Source organism: Boleophthalmus pectinirostris, unplaced genomic scaffold (genome assembly GCF_026225935.1).
Source record: "Boleophthalmus pectinirostris isolate CB_2022bp ecotype Guang Dong unplaced genomic scaffold, ASM2622593v1 HiC_scaffold_11, whole genome shotgun sequence".
NCBI classification, from domain to species: domain Eukaryota; kingdom Metazoa; phylum Chordata; class Actinopteri; order Gobiiformes; family Gobiidae; genus Boleophthalmus; species Boleophthalmus pectinirostris.
The window spans coordinates 10,150,057-10,173,006 of record NW_026570994.1 but is presented as its reverse complement, the minus strand read 5'-3'; the positions used below and the strand labels follow the sequence as shown (position 1 = coordinate 10,173,006).

Genomic DNA, 22,950 nt, shown 5'->3' with positions numbered 1-22,950 from the left:
AGTTGTTAAGTTATGTTTTTTGTCACTTGGGAAAAACTATTTACAAAAGTTAACTTGCTCTGGCAGAAGGTATCTTTAGTCACATAATTCTTTCTATTGGACCTTGAAGTTGTGCTGTTTTGAAAGCAAAGCATTGTTAGTTTAGGCTTTTCAGCTTTTCCAAGATAACCTACCCTTAGACTGTATATTGTAAATACCACTCATTGCTAAGATATATTAAAGGTTGACAAAATCAAAGGTATTAAAGGAGGCAGAGGAGGCTTTTGATCACGTTAAAATGTTATTACCTCCTCAAAATCATGCCTGGAGTTGTTTTGTGTTTTGTTTCATTCGCACATATTTGAGTAAGCCTTTATTAGTCTGTCTATATCTCCAAAGCTCAAAATGCTCTGTTCCACCTTGTGATATCATGAAGTGGTAGTTTTCAAGTTAACGGCTATCTATTACCTTTTGTTCAGTAGAGACTGGCAATTCCAGGGCGGAAATTATGCAAATGATTTTAGTGAAGGTGTATGGAGTTTAAAAACTCAGTGGAGCACTTCCTGGATTATCACATGACATCACAAGATCTGAAATGATGGAAAGACAGCCTAAATATGCAGGGCTTGTGTATTAAACATATGTGAATAAAACAAAACACAACTCTAGGTTTGTTTTTGATGAGAAAACTATCTTATAACATAGATCAGAAAATAGCCCTCTAAACTAAAAGTACCCGTATTAGCCTCTGTTGGTGTAGAATCAGCGCTATAAAACCCCATATCAAATTGAACTGTAGTAAACCTTAGCTTGCCTCATAACCCCGGTCACCATCAGCTTCAGTGAAAAACACATTTGATCTGTGGCCGCAGTGGTAAACACTTGAGAGAAGTGACAAAAGTACCTCTGACTTCTCCCTCCATCACATCAAATATTCATAGACTACATGTTTACCTCGGCCCCTTGATTGGAGAAGTGCGTATCGACTCTGCAAAGTACTTTTAAGGTGGACTTTTTTTTAAGGTGGAGTTCTTCTGTAACTAGTAACCGCTGTGTTTCTCCCCCCTCCGCAGGTTAGCAGAAATGGAAAATCGTAATGGCTCTTATTTGAATGACAGTATCTCACCCAATGAGAGCATGTGAGGACCGCTTTTTACGTTTTTACCCGTTCTTGTCTCGTTCACTTCCTCCTCACTCACGATTGGCTAACTGTGTGTCGTCAACTGTCCCCATTGGCTGGTTGTGGATGTGGTGACATGTGCATTGCATTTTGGACATGATTTTTGTTGACATGACGACAGTAAAGGCTGATATTGTCTTGATATCAGCCCATCTTTCAGAACAAACTCAATCAGGGTATGTTCTGTCAGATGTGAAAACATTGTGGGTAACTTAAGCAGAGACTGTTTCTTTAAGAGAGATTTCTTACATAATTTTTTTATTTGATTTCAAAATGATTAAGTAAATTAAAATAATCCTCAAGAAGCGTTAAATTTTACATTGATTAAAGCACCACTCTGTAATATTTCAGTCAGTTTTTGAACTAAAATGATAGCTGATGAGTGTTTTGGGGTTTTTTTTTTTTATGAATACATTGAAAAACAAGGATCTCCTGTACTCTAAGCCCAGCTCCTCACCTAAAATGTTATGCAATGGGGCTTTAACGTTTGAGTTTGAAATCTCCACCATTAAACATTCTCTGTTCACGGCCCAAAGTCAACTGTTAACCATTAGAGCATAGAGCATCATAGAGACTCATTCAAATGACTTGAGATTTTGTCTTATGAAATTAATATGACTAAACTTCTGCATGGCACAGAGAGGGGACTGGAAAAGGCTTTTGGCTTTGGCTTTATTTCTTACACTTAGAAATCGTAAAAAGTTGCAAAATTATTTGTCATGTATTTAAATTTTCAATCTTTAAAGTTACCACAACTAAATATACTAGTACTTCAGTACAGTTTTTGTACCATGTCTACAGTTTCTTATATAAAAGGCACTAAAGTTCAGATATTAAAGTAGATGTCTATGAAATCCAGACTAAACAGCAAAAAAAAAATGCATACAAAAATATTGATATAACCACACACATTAAACATGACTGTCTTGTGAGGCTTCACAAGTATTCAAAATATGTATCGAAATAAAAAGCAGTAAAAGTGTCTGCTCCTACTTTTATCTATTTAATATGATTTACTTACTATAAATGCTTTAAAAGTAGATAAAAATTTCACAAAGTACACTGAAAAAAATAAAATGTTGATTCCATTTAAATATTTTAAGTTTTTCTTTTTATATTTTTGTGTCAAACGAACTCATATAACTTAAATTGATTATCTTGTAAGGCAAGAAAGACGTTAAAATCACAATACAAACAAATCACAAATAATTGTCATAAAATTAACATTAAAAGAAATCTTGTAAAATGTAACTATTTTGCTTTGGATCAACATGAAGTAATTATTCAGAAAAAATGTGATTTAATATATTTAAATAAGTTGAACATTTAATTATTTTGTGCATACTTGGTAGAATTCCAGCTCGCACTTGAGATTAGCTGCGCTCATAAGCAAAAAGTGGTGTTTACCGTCTCCCATTTTCCTTTGGGACAGACAGATAAAAGTTTGTCAATAATAATAGCTTCTCGGTGAATTTGACACGCCGCAATTAAAAGTTGTTAGCTACCTCGCGCAAACTTGAAAGCTAGCGAACCGAAAAGGCGCCTCTCAAATCGTCTGGGGGCATTTTAACCAGCTCGGCCCATAATGACTTCTACCTCACAGTCGGCAGTGAGGGAGCCTTGTTTTGTATTCTGACCGAGAATCGTGAGTGTTCGAAAAGCTGAGCGAGAGGAGCAGCGGAGGACGTAGCATCTAAATACCTGGCCTAATTAAAAACTTCCTGGAACACACTCCGGGCGGCGCGCGTGATTGGCCGGAGCCGACGGAGCGTGGCCAATCAAGTCGTCTCAGAAATGCGGCGAATAGAGCTGTTCAGACGAGTGCTTTCTCCTTCAAAGAGTCAGCTCCAAATTTAACAAGCAATAGATTTCACGCTGGTTTTCAGTGTTAGTGTCTCCAAATAGGGCCAGTTGGTTCATTACATTTTGAATACAAGTTTTATAAGATGTGAAAATGCTGTTAACTTAAGGTACTTTAGTAAACAGATTTAACTGTCCGTGTCATTGTTTAGCTAATCTTTCTTTGTCTTTATTAAAATGTATGAGATTCCAAAATTTAAAGCTTGCATTTCAAGAAGGGCATTTGATGTAAGATCAAATCAGTATGTTTATTGATTGTTTATTGATTAATTACTTGGGCATGGAAACAAAAAATATTATAGTGATAACATGTGAATTATTAGTAATAGTAATTAGTAAGGAATAAATATAATTTCTATACATTGTTTGTATATGTAAGAGTAAATTTTGGTAAAAATATACAAAAGACAGGATGAGAAAATGTAATTCAAAACATGAACATGACAATCAAAACTGTATGCTCATTTGATTAGGTTTCGATACTACAAATTACAATACATAAATAGAACTAAGTTGGATCTTTCCTGTCAAGTTTTTGGCCTTTATCAGAACAAGTAAAAGACCACATAAAAATCTTTAATATAATGTCCTTATTTTGTCTATAAAATGACATTCTAAACGTTCTAAAAATGTTTAATCTTCTTTGTGGTATCAAAATCATAGTTGGATCTTATTTTTGGTGAGTGTTTACATGCACAAAAGAGATCTGAGCATCAAAAACACTTGATCCCATGTATCAGATAATGTATAGAGTTTTAGAGGTAAGTGTTGTATTTGGAAGACAAAGTGCAATGAATTTTAAAATAAGTCTTTGAATTTCCTTTCATTTTTGCTTTATTAGTTTGTCCTTTTGCATAATGTTCCTTCTCAAAATCTGCACATGTGTCCACAATCAGAACAAAATCAGATTACTCACATCAGATCAGACATTCTGAATAATGGGATCACTCCAGAAATCAGATAGTGATCAGATTTTTCATAGGCATGTAGACAGAGCCAGTGTTAAGAGCCTTTTCCTTGGTATCAAATTTGAGTTTAAAATTGTACTTTATTTACAACAGAACTATCTATTCCAAATTACCAAACCCTTTTTGTGTAGTTGAGCGAATTCGAACGTTACTGTAGCCATACCAAGCTGTGCCTCCCTCTGTGCCTCAGACTTGCCACTGCAGCCATTTCCTTTGCTGATTTTCTGTTCTCCCATGTCCCCGTGTGGCATTGTGCGCCCGCGTGTGTGTGTGTGCGTTTGCAGCGATGACGAGCACATGTTGATCCAGCACTACTGCCAGTCTCTGAACCAAGGCTCTCCCCTCAGCCAGCCACGCAGCCCCGCCCAGATCCTCATCTCCATGGAAACGGAGGAGAAGGGAGAGCTGGAGAGGGTGCTCACCGACCTGGAGCAGGAGAACAGGTCGGTCCACGGGGCGTTCATGGGCTTTGGAGTTAGAATTTTCATAACGTTAGATACAATCACAAGGCTTTTTATTATTATGCTGTTGTTATTACTGTTGGTAATATTTGTCTCAGTGGCTACAGTTTCATGCGCTCTCAAAATCTGATTAATAACAGATTTTTACAGTTGTAATTATTTTAATGAAATGTAAAAGGAAATCATCTAATTTCTTTCTGATCATGGTTCCTCTAATTACTCGCATCAGAGTTTTGAATTCACACGTCATTTAAGTAATCCAGAAATCAGATTATAATCAGATTTTGGTGTGCATGTGAACAATGATACTGTTTTGTCACAGTCTCGACAAATTAGGATTTCTAGTTGGACTAATTGGTTTTAATGGTGAATTAGGGTCAGTGTTTTCCAACTAGAGGTGCGAGGACCACTTACCAGGGGCTACTTGGAAGGATTTCAGATTTTAAAACTAGTTGAAACTGAATAGTACTTAATTTTTAAAATCTTTAGTCAGTATTACATTTTCAGAATGTTTTTGCATGATAAAAATAAGAAAGTATTATTTAAACAGATTTTTCATTACTAAATGATTAAAGGGGGTACTTGGAAATGCTAAACTAGATGGTTAGAAAAATGTTATTGTTCCAAATGCATATTAAATTTTTTGCTGCATTTATTTTGATAAGATTTTTTCATTGATACAGAATTTGAAATATTGATTTAAATTAAACTGTTAGGTAGCAGATTACACTGAAAACTTGAATCCTTTTTTCATGCACATTATTACTGAAAATCCAACATGCTGGTGAGGATATTCTTGCCATTTGCATCTTTCTGATCACAATGTTCGATTTGTAACTTAATAATGCATTTTACACGTACTTTTGATTGAGAGCCAGTTGTAGTGGTAAAACAAGTATTGGTTTTCACAGGAGGAGATTGCGAGTTATTTCCTGGACTAGTTTCTGTAAAATGATTTTTGACTGTTCCGCTGTCTCTCGATTAGTTTAAAAAGAAAAATCGCACTTCAGGTTTGGCCAATCTAAAGTAATTTCCACATATTTGAGGGTTGCCAAATGTAATCCAGATTTCCATTTTCTCTGATCAAATAACCAACCTGCTCACAATGTAATTGAGAAAAACAAAATTGGATATTCACTCACTCACTCAAAATGTCAGACTTCCTGGCTCTTCCTGATTCCCTCCCTCTCTTATCCCATCCCAGAAAGCTGCAGGCAGAGTACGATCGTCTGAAGAAGGCCCACGACCGGAAGGGCCTGTCCCCGCTCCCGTCACCCCCGGAGATGCTGCCCGTGTCCCCCCAGAGCGCTCGCGACGCAGAGCTCATCGCCGAGGCCAAGCTGCTACGGCAACACAAGGGCCGACTGGAGGCGCGCATGCAGATTCTAGAGGACCACAACAAACAGCTAGAGTCACAGCTGCACCGCCTCAGACAGCTACTGGAGCAGGTACACAACATAACGTTATGGATTCTCATATTGAGGACATTAAAACTAGTTTGTAATTTGGTTATGGTATAATTGTTCAAAAATAGGCATAAGGTATAAGGTGGTTAGAGGGCCTATATTGCCTATATAGGGGCGGCAGTAGCTCAGTTGGTAGAGCATTCGCCCACTGATCTGAAGGTTGGCGGTTCGAATCCAGCTCTTGACATAAACATCACAGGTTGAGCGGTCAGATCCACTGACCCACAGGTTGGCTGGTGTGATTCCAGCTCCCACAGATGAATGCTGCTGTTGTGTCCTTGGGCAAGACACTTAACCCACCTTGCCCACAGTGTCTGTGTACACTGGTGTATGTGTGTGTGTGAATGGGTGAGTGGTTCCTTGTTGTAAAGCGCTTTGAGTGCCTTGAAGGTGGAAAAGCGCTATAGAAAAATGTGACCATTTACCATTGCACTATTTTATGATCTATGTTATAAAGTTGTTTTCTCATCACAAACATACCTGGAGCTGTGTTTTGTTTCATTCACAAATGTTTAACAAATCCTGCATATTTAGGCTGTGTTCTTCTCTCAAACTGAAAACACTCTGTTCCACCTTGTGATGTCATGTAGTATTACAGAAAGTGTGTTTTGTATGTTTTTAAACTTCATACACCTTCACTAGAATCATTTGTATGATTTCAGCTCTGGAATTGCCAACCTCTACTGAACAAAAGGTTACACTTTTAACTTGAAAACTACCACTACATGACATCACAAGGTGAAATAGAGCACTTTGAGCTTTGGAGATGTAAAGAGACTAATAATAAAGAATTACTCAAACACCTGTGAATGAAACAAAACAAAACTCCAGCTATGTTTTTGAGGGAACAGCATTATAAAATGATTAAAAGTGCAAAAGAGTACATTTTGTGTAATATGTAGGACCTTTAAAATATCCTCTTTTGTGGTGAGTTGTTGAATCTTCATTTTGTTTTCCTTTGCCATTCCAATAGAGCAAGGCAATATGACTAAAAATAATCACATGTTTTCCTCATATTGTTCATCTTGATTTTCATTTTGATTTATTTTGTCTCATTAAAAACAAATTAAAATGTTTTTCAATTTTAATTTCTGGAACGCAAACAAGACAGACTTTTTATAATTACATTTTTCCCATTTAAAACAAACCACTGCTCCTCCTTTTATTGACAAAAGATTGCCTGTAGACACCTCTGTTGAAAACACCCTAGCTGACCATTGATAATTAGAAAACACTGAATCTCAATCTTGATTAAAATAAAACTGTTAATTTGCAACCAACCGACTGAAACTTTGATTCATGAGGGAAATTACATGTGACTGCAGTACAAAAAATACTGAAAAAAATTATATAGACTCTTAATTACATAGTTAATATAATCATACTAAAATGTGTATAGAAAAATGAAAACAAATTTATAAAGATACATTACCAGTACTTTTTTTTCTTACCATAGTTGTGGTATGGAACAGCTATTTTCCAAATTTCAATAAAACTTCCAAAATGTATCATATTGCAAAAACTGATAATAAAACTGATAATAATTTTCACTGGCAAAGTCAAAACCATTTCACATCAGTTATCATAAACTCGCATAGATTTAATTAGTGCGTTTAATGTTTTTTTTTTACTGAGTGAAAGTTGCATAACTCTTGAGCGAGGACATATTTAAAGGTCTTGTATTACACAAAATTGACTCTGTGAGCTTAAGCTGAATGAGTGATTGCATTCTAGTTAATTAGGCAGCTACCTTTGACAGTACAGTAGAAATTTGAAATTCCAAGGCTGAAATCATCCAAATGATTCTAGTTAAGATGTTTGGAGTTTAAAAACACAATGGAGCACTTCCGGTATTGCTATATGATATCACAAAGTGGGACAAGGACTATGTTAAACATGTGTGAAAGAAACAAAACAAAACTCCACAACTTTTTAACGAGGAAACAAGATTATAACAGAGATCAGAAAATAGCGTTATATAAGCCCTAAAAACCTCTTAAACTGATTCTCGTGCTAATAAAGAACTCTGTAAACATTGTTGAAGGGCAAAACGTCTTTGTGACCTTTCCTAATAAGACAGTCTTAAACCAAATTAGCAGGAAGTAGTTGAATTATCCCTGCGTGAGATTTATTTTTGTGCACAAATCCATCACTCTTTGCTCGGTTGAGTTGCACTTATCTGAGACTGTCGTTTACAAAGTCATCCCAAATGAGAATCTGACACCTTTTCACAACCTTCACTGCCATGATGCAACTACAGGGGATATCAGCGTGCACGGGAGGCACACTGCCATCTGGTGGAGTTAAAAAGAAATCTGTTATAGAGATTTACTTTACTTTTTGTCATGCTTTTTTGACTAGATGAAGACCAGACATATCAAAACTAGTATTGTAACATGTCCAAAAATTGAATAAATTATGGTAAAATGCTCATTGTTATTCACTGTTAATGACGTAACTTTTTCGTTGGAAGTCCATCAGCTGCTTGTATCTATGGATATGTCATTACTGCCTGGAATGTTCCACAGTGTGACTTTATGCAGCTCTTCTTTACATTTATTAAATTACAAGTGGTTTTATTGCTCAAATACCTAGAAAAACAGGCATTCTTACTGAGCTGTGGTCTAGTTTACTCTCCATGACACTAAAAAGGTTTAATGCCGTACTATGAAACATTCCAGACAAAGCAATGAGATCTCCATGGAGAACAGCATTTGACGGACCCTCCACCAGAAAAGTTACATAATGCATTTTTAAATTATGATGCTGTAAAACTTTGAAATTGTGATTTGATTTTATTTTTTGTCAGATTTTTGTTCTTCTGACAAGCTTTGCAATTGTGATTAGAATTCCAATTCAGTCCACTTCTTTACACAGTCTATGGTTTAGACGGGATATTTTATAGTTTGCAGAGGACAAACTATAATACTTTTTGCAGCCTTTGCGTTATGCTAATTGAAAAAACTCCAGCGATACCTTTTATTCTTATGTGGCCAGCCGCAGACGCCACCAGCATAAATAAACAGCTGAGATCGAGTAGATTAAAAGTTTCCTCTGCTGTTCCATTACAATGCATAGCTTCTCCTGTATTGCCTGGCGGGCGGTAATAGCCTTCTGGGGAGAGTTAACTTGCCTTTGACTCGCCCGATTAAGCCGAGATGGTTTTATTTATTTATCTATCCATCTATCTAAGGGATGTCAAAAGTATCGAAAAACTGACGCCAATTGATACTAAAACTAGTGTCCTATCTAGATTATTTGAGCAGGTAGTACTAAAAAATGAAAAATAGCTTTAGAATGATCTTGAGCTGTATCAGAACAAGTATAAGAGCACATAGACTAGTATACGCCCATGGACACCTAAAGAACCTACCTGGACGAGAGATTGGGGTTACAGATATAAGATCTATTAGACCTGTGTTACTTTATTTTGGACATTTTAAATTTAAAAAAGCACAACATATAGTCCCCATACTTTGAAAGACATTCAAAACATGTACAATTAATGAAAAGAAAGGGGAAACATTCAATGACTACATGGTAATAGAAAGTACGACGATTTAACATTGAAAATCACAATCTGTATCTTTCTTATCTGTAGACGGATTCCAAGGTGAACGGCACGGCTCTCTCCTCCCCCTCCACCTCGTCACAGCGCTCCGACTCCTCCCTCCCCGTGCTCAGAGTGGCCGCCAGTCAAACCACAGACACCATGGGTACAAATGCAGATTCTGTTTGAAAATCCATGCATTCATAAGGAAACATCTCCTGGCAATATCTGAGTCTGTTTTTGTTTCATAAGGTGATGACGAGCTCTCCAGTCCATCCCAAGACGCCGGGTTAGAGGAGGTGATGGAGCAGCTCAACCATTCGTTCCCTCATAGTCAAGGTAACGTCTTCAATTAGTTTAAATCCATGTATGTCTAGTAGACCAATTTAGAGCTTAAAGAGGAGGTATTATGCCATAACTTTTTTTTTTAGCTTTCAACCATATTATAACGCTGTTCCCTCATCAAAAAACATGCCTGAAGAGGTTTCCATAAATATACAAATACATGATGTACGCAAAAATTTGACAAATCTGATGCAATGTGCAGAAGTTTCATTAGTGGGATGCACGCTAATTGTGTTGTGATATTGCTCTGAAGGGGGAGCGACTTAGTGTAGAGAGCAAAGAGGTGGGAGACTCTGAGTATCAAAAATGAAACTGAAACTTGTAAAACATGTTAATAAATTATTTTTTATTATTCGGCGAATATAGCATTTTCAAAACAATAAAAGGTAACATGGTGATCTAAATATGTTATATTTTAGCAGTTAATACCCTATAGAAGTAAAATACCCCCTCTTTAAATAATAATGTGATTTTTAAGCTGTTGTTTTTTACTATTCAGCCATTACAATTGGACACAACTGTATGTTAGAAATTCATATTTTAAGCTCCCTCAAGTTTACACTTTAAGTTAATGATCCTTCTGGCAGGGGAAACCACGAAACAGAAATTTAAAAGCTATTTAGTCTTATAAAAACTACAATTTACCATAAAAATCGTCTCTGTGTTAAATGCTCAAAGTTTTATGCCACCATAAAACGATGTTATTCCTCGAAGATTGGCAATATTTTAACGATCCTCAAACACTCCCTTCAGCGCGAAACTTTAAGAGCTAATTAAAAGTGTAAGTTGTCTAATTACCAAATATTATTATCTAGTGGAGGAAAGTATCATCAAAAATTCATGTCAGAATTTCGCCCCGAGATCGGAGGAGTCACTGGTGGCAAATTGAAAACGCTTCGAAAACAGTTTGGTCTCAGGTGCACAATAGAGCGTGTTATAGCCGCAGGGTTGTTAAGCACATTTTACAAGAACAGGCAAGAAATACTTTTTAATATAACTATGAAATGTTAGCTGGAATAAAAAACTTATATTAGAAAGTTACACGCTGATGTTTATGGTTGAAATGACTAGGGCTCGCAGATACTAATCGATGCTAAAACTACTGTAGTATCGCAACTAGATACTTATTTGAGCAGGTATAGATACTAAATCAAGTCTCTTCCTAAGTATTGAAATTGAGTTTGAAATTTTAGTATCATGACAACATTGAAGAAAGTTATACTGCTACTAGCTTCTGTTGCATAAAATGTCAAAGAAAGTGCATTTAATATGAGCTCTAATGGGGTCCAGTTTCCTTTTTTTAAGTGAGGAGGTTGTGGGTTCAGTTCCTTCGATTCAAAACACTTGTTATAGAGGATCTAGCTTGTCCAAGGTTACCCTACTAAAGGCGGATAGTAGTACACACAATATTACTGCATTTTTGTCAACTATTAGTTTAATATAACTAAAAACTTAAATACTATTTTCATTGACTAATATTTTCAAATCACAGTGCCAATTTTAAAGGTGCACTATTCTGAGGTGGGGACTTACAATTGTGACTTGGACTCAAGTCAGACCTGAATCACAATTTTTAGGACTTGAGACTTTATTTGATAAAACAGACAAAGACTTGGGACTTGACGTGGACTTGACTTGGACTTGAAGGTCAGTGACTTGGGACTTGACTCGGACTTGAACCCTGTAACTTGAAAAGACTTGATGCTTAGACTAGTTAACAAATTAACTGTTATTAAGCACTCTTAAATCTTAACTCTTCCTGTCCGCAATAATTCGCACTCTGGTCAAGACATTTAAAAAGAAAAAATTAGCATTTCTTCAACTCTTATATAAATATTCCTTATGTTTTAAGTACAGTTTAGTTTAAAATTCATATAAATTGCAAAAATCTAAGATATATTACTATATATACTTTGGTTTAAAGACTTGAAATGGCTTGAAGCTCAAAGCAGATGACTTGGATTGGACCCAGTGACTCGAACCTTGACTTGGACTTGCCTGCCTTTGACTTCGGACTTGACTCGGGCTTGAGGTCAAAGACTTGAGACTTGTTTGAGACTTGCAAAACAACTTGTTCCCACCTCTGGCGCTATTTAACTAGTCTGTGGGATAATGCCAAGTATTAACCTCTCCACAGAGACAAGCAGGTAGTGATGGACCAGAAAAGCTGCTTAGTGATTCTTTACTTCTTCTGTTCTTATGTGAAATGTATGTCCTCTTGTTTCTTTTTTCTATTATCTGTTTTACTGTCTCTTTACTCCCTTCATCTATATCTATCTCTCTTTCTATCTCTCTCCCTGTCCACTTGTTAATGACTTTTTTTCTCTTTTTCTCTTCTTCCTCTCCTCTTTCTCCTGACCCAGGGGGGAGAAGGGGGCACCCATGAGCGGTAAGTGTCTCTGAACGTCCCTATTTGGTAACCCTCCTGCTCAGTCTAATATCTGCACCAAAACACTGAGTCACTCTTCTGTCCACATGATATTATTTATACATGGATGCTATGGCACAGAGCACTGCAAAAATGTTCACTTTATTTAACTATTCTTTTTTTTTTTTTTTTTTTTTTGGTATTTCTTTTTTTACTCATTTAGTTTTTGCTCTGTTTTGAATGTTTTTGTTTTTTGTTTTTTTTATTCTTTACCTAATTGTATTGAACATTTTCACACAGCCACACAAGTTCCATGGACAGATAGTTTAGCTTGAGACAAATTAACTTAATCTGAACTAGTCAAAGCTCCTCAAACTATTGTAACCCTCTAAAATTCATTTCACATTTAGTTTACAGGGATGCATGGAAGGAGCAGTCTATCTTTTCTTTAATTTCCTCTTCTCTGCCCCTCCTTCGTATTTGCAGTACTGTTTACCTTGTGTATTGTGTGATACGCGGCTGTATACTAGTACATGTACACTGGAGTACACAGCGTTCGGTACAGAGCAGACAACAGCTCAGGGGTAAAACAAAGCTACATCTACAGACTCCAAAGTGACGGGATCTGAACTGTGCAGGAGCGTCGACGTCGTGTTTGTTTAAAGGAAGAGCTAGTGTAAAAGATGTCAGAGGAGTAAAGACGGCAGAGTCGTGAAAGTAACATCAAAAAGTAAGCCCTCAGTGATGCAGGGGACAAACTACGTACTACTACTACTGTACTACTGTGCTTTTAGATGGATTTTAACTGTCACTTATTTTGAAGAAGGTATATGGTGGAACACTTGAGACTAGACCAGGGACTAGACCAGGGACTAAACTTAGACCACAGGCTTGGACAATAACCAAGGGACTACACAGAGCTTTGTATGTTCGGAAATTCTGCAGTTATAAAAGCAATATTTGTGTACATTCAATAACTGCTAGATTGAGAACAAAAAAATCTAACTGAATTTAACAAAAAATACATAGGTAGTTTACATTGTACCATATGTACTTTCATTCTTGTGTAGGGATGTAACAATAACCAAAATATTGTGATCATATCTTCATAAGTCTCACAATAATATCGTGGGCTGTCACTATACAATATCGAATCACAAGTTCCTTTGCTTAAATGTATGTTTTTACAGCTTATAAACACGGGGAACTCCATATCCCATGATTCATTTCAGTGCAGACAACATGAAGATATGTTTTTTACTTGAATCTTTGTGATTATGATGGAAATAATTCACACCAAAATCTTATCAAGGTATTTTAAAAGCAAAAAAGTGTCCTATCTAGATTTATATCAGCCTCTCCAAAATATTGCAGTAAATATCGCACCATGAGATGCATATCATGATATCATACCGAGAGATTTGGATATTGTTACATCCTTCTTGTGTCCTCTGTATCTTTTTTTTTTTTTTAAACGGGGACATTTTAAAGGTCCTATCTTGCGTAAAAAATGACTCATGTGAACTTTAAGCCATGTTATAATCTCAAAAACCTCCTCAAAAACAGATCCGAAGTTGTGTTTTGTTTCATTCACACATTCTTGAATCACCCTTTATTATTAGTCTGTCTACATCTCCAGCTCAGAGTGTCTGTTCCACCTTGTGAAGGTGGAAGAGAGCATTTTGGAAGTATTCAGAAAGCGGTAGTTTTCAAGTTAACAGCTACCATTTACTTTTAGTTCAGTAGATATTGGCAGTTCCAGCTCTGATATTATCCAAATGATTCTAGTGAAGGTGTACTGAGTTGTAAAACACAGTGACGCCCTTTCTGTATTACCGCATGACATCACAAGGTGGAGTGTTTTGCATTTGAGATAAGCGCTAAATATGAAGAAGGATTTGCGTGTGAATGAAACAAAACACAACTCCTGGTATGTTTTTGATCAGAAAACAACATCATAACATAGATTAGAAAAGAGCATAATATGGGCTCTTTAACAAGCAACTTTGTATTAACTTCAGATGTGCGTCCATAAAAAAAACAATGAGGAATACATTTAAGCGTTGTTCATATTTTCTCTTTATCCTCACCCGTATCCTTCTGTCCCCTCTCCACAGGCCCCTCCATCGGCAGTTTGTTCCACATGGCGGACGATCTGGGCCGCGCCATGGAGTCTCTGGTCACCGTGATGACTGACGAGCAGAGCGCCGAATCGCACGAGGCCCTGCGCTTCTGACCCCGCCCCCTCATCCTCCGAGACCCGCCCCTTCATCTTCCAAACTCCACCCTTCTCTTCTCTTCCTCCCCATCCGGCCCACCTACCTACCCACCCACCTTACCTTACCTGCCGCATGCTTTTCTAGTCAAAACAACTGGATCGGAACTCAACAGTTTACAAAGAGAATATATAACGTCTATTTTTGTGAAGGATTGCGACGTCGATTAAAAAAAAAAAACTAAAGAAAAATGACAAAACATTATAACTTGTAGATTTGAGTAGTTTCTTAAAAAATACGTCCTGAGAAATCGTTTTATTATTAACAGAGGCTGATTTTTAAACTTCTATGCAATTGTATAAAATAAGGGGTATATCGGGGTTGGGGCACAATGACAAGATACAAGTGTGTGTGTTGACGTGATCGTATCTATCGCCATCTATTTGTAAACGGGGGTATAGCGCTAAAGCATTTCACATATTTGTATGGGGGGAAAAAATAAGATTGTAATCGTAAGGGTGCTTTCTATAAGATGTTTCTATTACACTACTGGCATCCTGGGTCTTTGCAGTACAATTTAAGTGTGGGTGTGTGAGTGTGATGGTGCCTATTTGACATTACGTAACATTATGTAGCTTTGATTTAACTTCATATATCCATCCATACAATAGTTTTTTTCCCCTTATTTTATGATTTGGAGTACTGTATGTAAAAGCACTGTACTAAGCCTGGGACAGAATGGCTAGAGATAGGTATGGAGTGTAGCTAAGATGTCAAGCTACTTTAAACACTGCTGTAATTAAAGGTGTACTGTGTAACTTTTCTGGTACAGGGTCTGATATCTTCTTGTCTCCATAGAGATGTTGTTGTTTTACCTGGAATGTAGTAAGTATGTAATAGGGTACTGAAAAAGTACTGCAAATCAGATACTAATCGATATTAAAACTAGTGTTGGAACTAGACACCTAATTGAGCTAGTATCAGTAGTAAAAAAAAAAAGTTAGATTCACAGGACAGAAATTAACTTCCTAAATATCTTTAGAATGATCTTGAGCTTTATCAGAACAAGTATAAGAGCACGTTGACTAGTATACGCCCATGGAACACTCTGGAACCTAACTGGACCACTGAGGGATTACACAGATAAGACCACATGGTGATATAATGAAAGTACCATGATTTAATGTTGAAAATGACATTCTGTTGTCTAAAGAGTGTTTTACACACCAACATGTTGCTATAGTCAGTATTGAGTATCGATTCCTTTAGTATCAGAATTTGTGTGAAATTTTAGTATTAAATTTGTCTTTCTACATGTCTTCAATTCCAGGCGTCTTATGCAGAGTTCACATAGTCATGGAAATCCTTGAAAAATCATGGAAATTGAAAATGTCATTTCTAGGCCTGGAAAAGTGGTGAAATTTTAGTATCTCTTTCACACAACTATAGCGTTCTGTTAAGTTCTCATTAGGCTATTATGGTTATTTCTGAACGTATGCACCTTTTGTTTAAAAGAGACGCTAATGCACTGACAATATTTTGAATGTTAAAAAACTGTAATACCAAGCCATAAGATAAGTGGAAAGGGTTAACATTTCATATTTAGCACTAAAAGTATGATCTATTCTACACATGTAGGGAACCATGGAAAATTCACTTTAGGTCATGAAAAAGTCATGGAAAAGTGTAAACATTTTGTCAGTGAAACAGTGGGAACCCCGTTTGTGGTTAAAGAATGGATATATATTACGAGTTATATACTTGTAGTTTAATGCCATACTGTGGAACATTCCAGGAAAAGCAGCAACATCCCCATGGACGCAAGTAATTGGAAAACCCCCTCCAGAAAAGTTACATTGTGCACCTTTAATATGACGATCTTTATGTCGAGAACGGGATTTGAACCGCAAACTTTTGGATCAGTGGACAAACTCTACCCACTGATCTACTGTCTAACCTAGTAACATTTACATTGACTATACTGACTTATTAGAGTTAGAAAGAGATATTCTTTGCTCAAAATTTGTACTTTTTGACAGATTAGTTTGCATTGTCCACTCTGTTTCAGGCTGTAGTCCGAAATCCAAATTGCACTGGTAATTTTCAAAGGTCCTATTACAAACTTTAAGTGAATGTGCTAGTAATAATAATAATAATAATAATAATACAATTTTGCGTTTTACAAGGCTGCTAGTTTGAGTTTTGTTGCTTCCTTTTGAACAGGTTAGGATGATGCAAGCTCTACCTCGTGCGAATCGTCAACGTCCATTGCGGATTTGTCAGAACAGGTCCCACCCGAGTCCACCCAGATGCATTGTGGGTAGTCTGGCATGATGTCCCAATTACGCTACTACCACATACGGTCAGATCAGAATGTTCAGAATCCCAAACTATCGTGCACTGCTGTCAGTTACTTCATTTGTGGAGGATGCACTCATTCTAGCTACTTTTTTTGTCTTTTTGTTAGGATTATTTTAGCATGTGTGGCTAAAATAAGTTTATATTTAATGTCTAACCACTCAGAGAATCTCGAGTGTAGGAGGTGTGTGTATTTTTGTGTTATGTTTTTGGCAGCATGATCCAAAAGTTTTTGTTTTCAAACCAGACGGACACTGAAACTGAGTTGTTCTAACTTTTTTGTCTTCTCATCTTCACCACCCTCACGTCTGAAATAACGCGTCTATACGTCACAACATATCAGATTCCACCAAATATATGCCTTACTACTGTATTATAAAATGCTTTACTGTATATCAATAAAGCACGCAGTTATGTTCAGCGGACTGGCTTCTGGTCATTTCTGAGTTTGATTTTATTTTATTTTTTACAGGACTGGACTTGTGTATCTAGAGTTTTTTTGTGTAGTTTTGTGTGTTTTGAGTGTGGAGAGAGGGTGGCTTTTTATTGTTTTGACCATTTTTTTTGTTTGTTCTTAATTTCAAAAATGGAAAGTAATTATAATTTTAAAAAGAAAACATTGCGAAACATGAAAAATACTTGGTCTCAATAACAATTTTCAGAACATAAGGTAAAAAAAATAAAAATGTATGTTTCTTAAATTAGATTAAACTAATCATTGATATTTTGTTATTTAAAATTAAAAACTAAAGCATATTTTGTAGCTAAACTGCACATATGGTTTTTAGTAGCTTTATTTACTGTTCATAGTAGCAGAGGTGAATGAAGTACTCGAGGTAAGTAAAAGTATGGATACTGGAGTGAAGAAATACTTAAAAATATTAAAGTACATTTAAAAATGTACTTACAGAGTGAAAAGTAAAAGTATTTTCCTCATAATTTGAGCTCTAAAAAAGATTTTAATGTTCTGTAGTGATTTTGACAAGGATTTGTGCTGAATTTTGTTGAGCAGAAAGAATTGAGTCGATCATTTTTTTCCCCAGCTGTTTTTATTTTTTGTATATTTGTTTGTTCAAACTACAAACATGTTAGAAATAAACCCTCAAGCTTTTCAGCAGGACTCAAACTATAATAAAGTATTTACCATTCAAAAATTGCAGTGGAGTAGAAGGTACAGATACCAGCTCTCAGATGTAGTGAAGCAAACGTAAAAGGTATTTATGTGAAGTACAAATACCTAAAATTACTTAAAGTACAGTACTTTACTACTTTTATTTAATCACGTTCCACCACTGCCAATGAACCAGGTAAATTTGCAGCTTTGTGGTCTGTAACTAAAACTGAGTGTGTGCTGCCCTCTATGGTTAAAGTGTCTCTGTATTTTAAGAGTCATTCATTTCTACGCCTCTTAAAAGACAAAAACATCACGCACCTCTAACGTCCTAAGACGTTTGCTGCTACAAAACTGAACTGGCCAAGGAAAAGAGAGAGGTTCATGCCATTGAAAGGAGATGTCTGGAGACGGCAGAGCAAATTAATTAACTGGGAACAAGACTTGAGAGGAAAATCTGGAAAAGAAAAATGCTTTCTCTGTTATGAAATCCAAGATCATTTAGTGGAAAGGGAGAGTCTGGAGAATGAGGCTGAGGAAAAGATGGTGAAGGGTCTACTCTGCTCTATCAGAGAAACTTCTATCCAAAGCTCAAACCAGGTAGCTATGAAGGAGCTATGAAGGAGTCTGACTGCAGATGGCGCTGTCCTCCTGCTGCTCTGAGTAGGACCAGGCGTGCCACAGGAAGACCACATGACATTGAAGGACGCAGAAAAGTGCAGCTCAAACTGTCAAGGTTTGAAGAAAAAAAAAAAAAAAAGATCAGGTACGTTTATGTCTAGTAGTACAACTTAGCCAAAGCAATAAGGATAATTTAAAAACAGATTTTTTTTTTTGCAACATCAAATTTAAATTGTTATCTCCTTTGTGTTGGCATTAGGACAGTGTAGAAATTAACCTTGTAGACTTACATAATGCACAAAAACTGGTGCAGATCTAAATTCAGTGTAAACACAAAGTTTTATCTGAAGCACTGGTGAAAAAAAAAAATGCAATGTCCTCATGAAGGTTTTGGGGCTAATTCACAGTGGGAAGTTTTACTCAAGAAAGAGCACAGTGGTTTATTGTAAATGTAAATAAAAACTCATCTAAGATCTCATCTATGTTATAATGTTGTTTCCTCATTTGGATTTGTGTTTTATTTCATTTACACATGTTTAACGTACAAATCCTGCATTTTTAGGCTGAGTTCTTCTCTCAAACTGAAAACACTGTTCCACCTTATGATGTCATGTGGTAAAATAGGAAGTGCTCTACTATAATTTTAATCTCCATACACTTTCACTAGAATCAGCTGGATACTTTCAGCTCTAGAATTGACAGTCTCTACTGAACTAAAGATAAAAAGTAGCTGTTAACTTGAAAACTATAACTTCATGACATCACAAAGTGGAAAAGAGCATTTTGAGCTTTGGAGATGTAGACAGACTGATAATAAAGGATTACTCAAGCATGTGTGAATGAAACAAAACACAACTCCAGGTATGTTTTTGATGAGATAACAACTTTCTAACATGGCTTAAAGCTCACAAGAGTCAATTTTAACCATTCAACCTTTAAAAAGTTACTCATACATACTGAAATAAATAAGCTACATTAATTGCAAGCAGTAAACATGATGTACAAATTAAAAGTGTAATTTTTAATCCTTCAGTTGTGTTTACATCCCCACATAGACCTCCACATGTCCACAAGGGCCCTCCTGAAGGACGTCAGCCTGTACGCGTATAGGACGGGGTTGAGCGCTGAGTTTGCGTGGGACAACATGATGGCCACTAGAATTATGGACACGGGCACATTGCAGGTCGGACAGAAGAAGAGCACGCAGTTAATGAGGTGAATCGGCATCCAGCACAAAGTGAAAAGGAAGAGGAGGAGGAAGAGGGAGGTGGCCTTTTGCATCTCCTGGTGAGTACGTATTGTTTTCACCCTATTTGGGTCAAGCGCATTAGTTAGAGTGAATATAGAGTCAATGGATGGTCTTTGTGTGTCGTTTCTAGTTTGTCCCTCAACAGCGTCCACACTCCCGCTGCTGGGGGTGCGAGTCCGGGTCTGGGCGATGCGACGGAGCTGGCACTGGACGATGAGGAAAATGTGAGCGTAGATGATGAACATGGCGATGAGAGGTACTAGCATGAAACAGAAGAAGTTGAAGTAAACCATGAAGCTCATATCGATGACACAGGTGAAGACGCAGTACCTGTGATGAGAGATATATGGATTATGAATAGGCCATAAAAGTGAAATACAACATAGTGACGTCCATTGATATTTTACTGTTGACAAGAATGAGAAAAGAAGGTTGATACAATTTGTTATTATTGATTTAAAATAACTTGGCCTGACCTTCTTGTCTCCATGGAGATGGATAGGTTTGATGCCATACAGTGGAACATTCTAAGCAAAGCAATAACATCTCTATAGAGACAAACAGGTGGTACAGGTAGACACTCCACCTGTAAAGTTACATAGTGCATCTTTAAATTAAAAAGGGGAACAAAATATCAATCATTCTGAATTCACATTTACAACCTTTTCACATATATTACAGTTCTTTAATGATTATTTAGATATGGCATTATAACTAGGACTTTCGTGGCATTTATTTTGAATTTTAAGAAAGCTTGAGGAGGCAAAATTTCACTCAAATAAAAAAATAAATATTGCAGATGTTAAAGTTTGTTTGGGGCAGATCACCTTCCAATATGACAAGTTCTGTTTATATTTCAGCTTATCAAAAAACAATATTTGCCTTAGATTTAAAGTTGAACCGTGCAATGAAGCTACCAAACTTACTCTATTTTCACATTTCTAGCTCACAAACCTTTAGAATATTTAGGATCTGGATTGGGTGTAATCAGTACACAAAGCTTCCTCTATTTACTTCTGTTCTGTCTTTTCAGTTTGGTCTTACGTGGAGTCCTGGTTCCGCCAGTGGATGATGGGCACACACCCAGAGAGCACGGCCATGGTCCAGGTGAACAGCAGGGTGAGGCGGGCGGCTCTGGGGCTCATCAGGCGCTGGTACTGGAAGGGCATCAGGATGGCCATGTAGCGCTCGGCGGCTACGGCTAACAGACTCAAGACAGAGCTCTGGAGACGTTTAGATGAATAGTAGTTGGGTTAATACTCCATGCTTAGAATTAAAACATGAATTTACAGTTGCACATTGTAATTTGTCATGTCATTTGCCTGGAATGTTCCACAGTATAGCATTTAATGTATCCATCTTGCATTTTATTTAGGTTTTTATTGCTAAAGTTACATTGAAAATTTGAGTTGTATCTTCACCTGTGGAGATAGTATAATGCTGTACTGTGGAACATTATAGGCAAAGCAATAACATCTCTAGTATGGAGACAAGCAAAGGAAAACAGCACCAGGAAAGTTCCATAGTGCCCCTTTAAGTTACTTGATTGCTTAGATAGTTATTAAGTTTCATTAGAAAGCAACTGTAACAGATTTTCTTGTGAATTATTTGGGGCAGTGAAGACAGTGAAAAGTTTAATTATGTATAGTTGTAGACCCTTTAGCTTCATCTGAAATTAAAACATCAAATTATGTACACAACCTTAAATTAATTGGTTTCTTATGTGAGATTTGAGCCCACTAAACCACTTATGTTCAATCATATTTTCATTCATTTCAATGCAAAGGTGACATCCACTAACGCCTATCTTTTCTTCCATTGTTGTTTACAGAGAAGTCAGTGGTACCTGTGTGAGCACCAGTAACACGCTGAGCATGAGCAGACACAGAGGCAGGTCGTGGTGAGGTTGTCCCAGGTCAGTGAACACAGCACAGGGGATGGCCACCAACCCCACCAACATGTCCGCCACAGCCAGAGACGCCTTCAAAACAAATACGTATAGGTTTACTGAAAGGGCTCATATTATGCTATTTTCTAATCTGTGTTATAATGTTTCCTCTTCAAAAACAAACCTGGAGTTGTGTTTTATTTCATTCACACATGTTGAATGCACAGACCCTGCATGTTAAGGCTGAGTTCTTCTCTCAAACAGAAAACACTTCATTTCAGCCCTGGAATTTCTAGTCTCTACTAAACATAAACAGAAGGTAAAATGTAGCTGTTAATTTGAAAAATACTGTTTTATTACATCACAAGGTGGAACAGAGCATTTGGAGATGTAATAATAATAATAATAATAGAGGATTTCTCAAACGTGTGTGAATGAAACAAAACACAACTCCAGGTATGTTTTTGATGAGGGAACAATATTCAAACACGTCTTAAAGCTCACAAGAGTCAATTCTTGTTTAATGTAGGAAGTTTAATCCATCTACTCACTCTCTACATAAAACTATTTCAAATCTAATTCTTACCAGGAAGTAGTTGGTGACCGTTCGGAGCCTCTTGGTTCGGGTGAAGGCCAAACAAACCAAGAAGTTGCCGGTAATAGCAAGCAGCGCAATGAAAAGCTCCAAAGCCATGTACAGATTTTTGGATGTAGGGCTGTTGGCGTAAGGCAGCTCATTCATGCACGCTCCTGAAGTTTGGTTAAATATGCCACTACTAAAATTAAGCATATTTTAGATTCTAAAAAATCAAAACAGTTATAAATTGTGTTATTCCTTGTTGTCAAAAAACATGTGATGATCCAGTCAGGCTTCATTAATTCGAGCTAATCCACTCTCTTCACATTTTCATCAAAACAGTGCAATAACCATGAAAATACATTATGAGCCCCAGCGCCACACTACATAAACAGTAGCTGCGATTTAATGAAGTCTGCAGTAACAACAGAAGGTCCTTAACAAATGGAAACGAGATATGATTGACGTAAAGCCCGGCCTCTTCCACCAAAACAAATAGTCCTTGTGCAACTGGCTATTATGAACGCTTCAGAGGCCCTGTGAGCGGGCACCTTCTGGACTGAAATAAATGAAGAGCACTGACTCTGAATGCCTGTGTAAATATTGTGTACTACCCTCCAGTTTATGGCCATTAATTTATTATTTCAATGGGCATAAATAGCTGGATAACATGGCATAAAAATATATGTACGCTTAAAGGGCCTATATTACTCAACATTGACTCTTGTCGGCTTTAAGCCATGTTAGAATGTT

General features: G+C 36.8%; 2 protein-coding genes across 3 annotated transcripts in view; one reads left to right on the top strand and one right to left on the bottom strand.

Moving 5' to 3' along the window:
* Positions 1–17,171, top strand: part of dmd (dystrophin) — a 229,785-nt gene extending 212,614 nt beyond the window's left edge. For both annotated transcript variants that reach the window (XM_055164366.1, XM_055164360.1), the window contains 6 exons: positions 1,053–1,118; positions 4,272–4,430; positions 5,653–5,896; positions 9,516–9,630; positions 9,717–9,803; positions 14,295–17,171. In XM_055164366.1, the coding sequence (XP_055020341.1) occupies positions 1,053–1,118; positions 4,272–4,430; positions 5,653–5,896; positions 9,516–9,630; positions 9,717–9,803; positions 14,295–14,413 (790 nt within the window). In that variant the 3' untranslated portion in view covers positions 14,414–17,171. The remainder of the gene's footprint in view (positions 1–1,052; positions 1,119–4,271; positions 4,431–5,652; positions 5,897–9,515; positions 9,631–9,716; positions 9,804–14,294) is intronic.
* A 2,341-nt stretch (positions 17,172–19,512) lies between these two features.
* Positions 19,513–22,362, bottom strand: LOC110153214 (adenosine receptor A1-like). The gene is made up of 4 exons (XM_020917093.2): positions 22,207–22,362; positions 21,579–21,713; positions 20,777–20,955; positions 19,513–20,062 (listed from the first exon to the last, which is right to left on the bottom strand). Exons 1-4 carry the CDS (start codon positions 22,360–22,362, stop codon positions 19,513–19,515), a joined length of 1,020 nt encoding a protein of 339 aa, XP_020772752.2.
* Between the last annotated feature and the right edge of the window lie 588 nt (positions 22,363–22,950).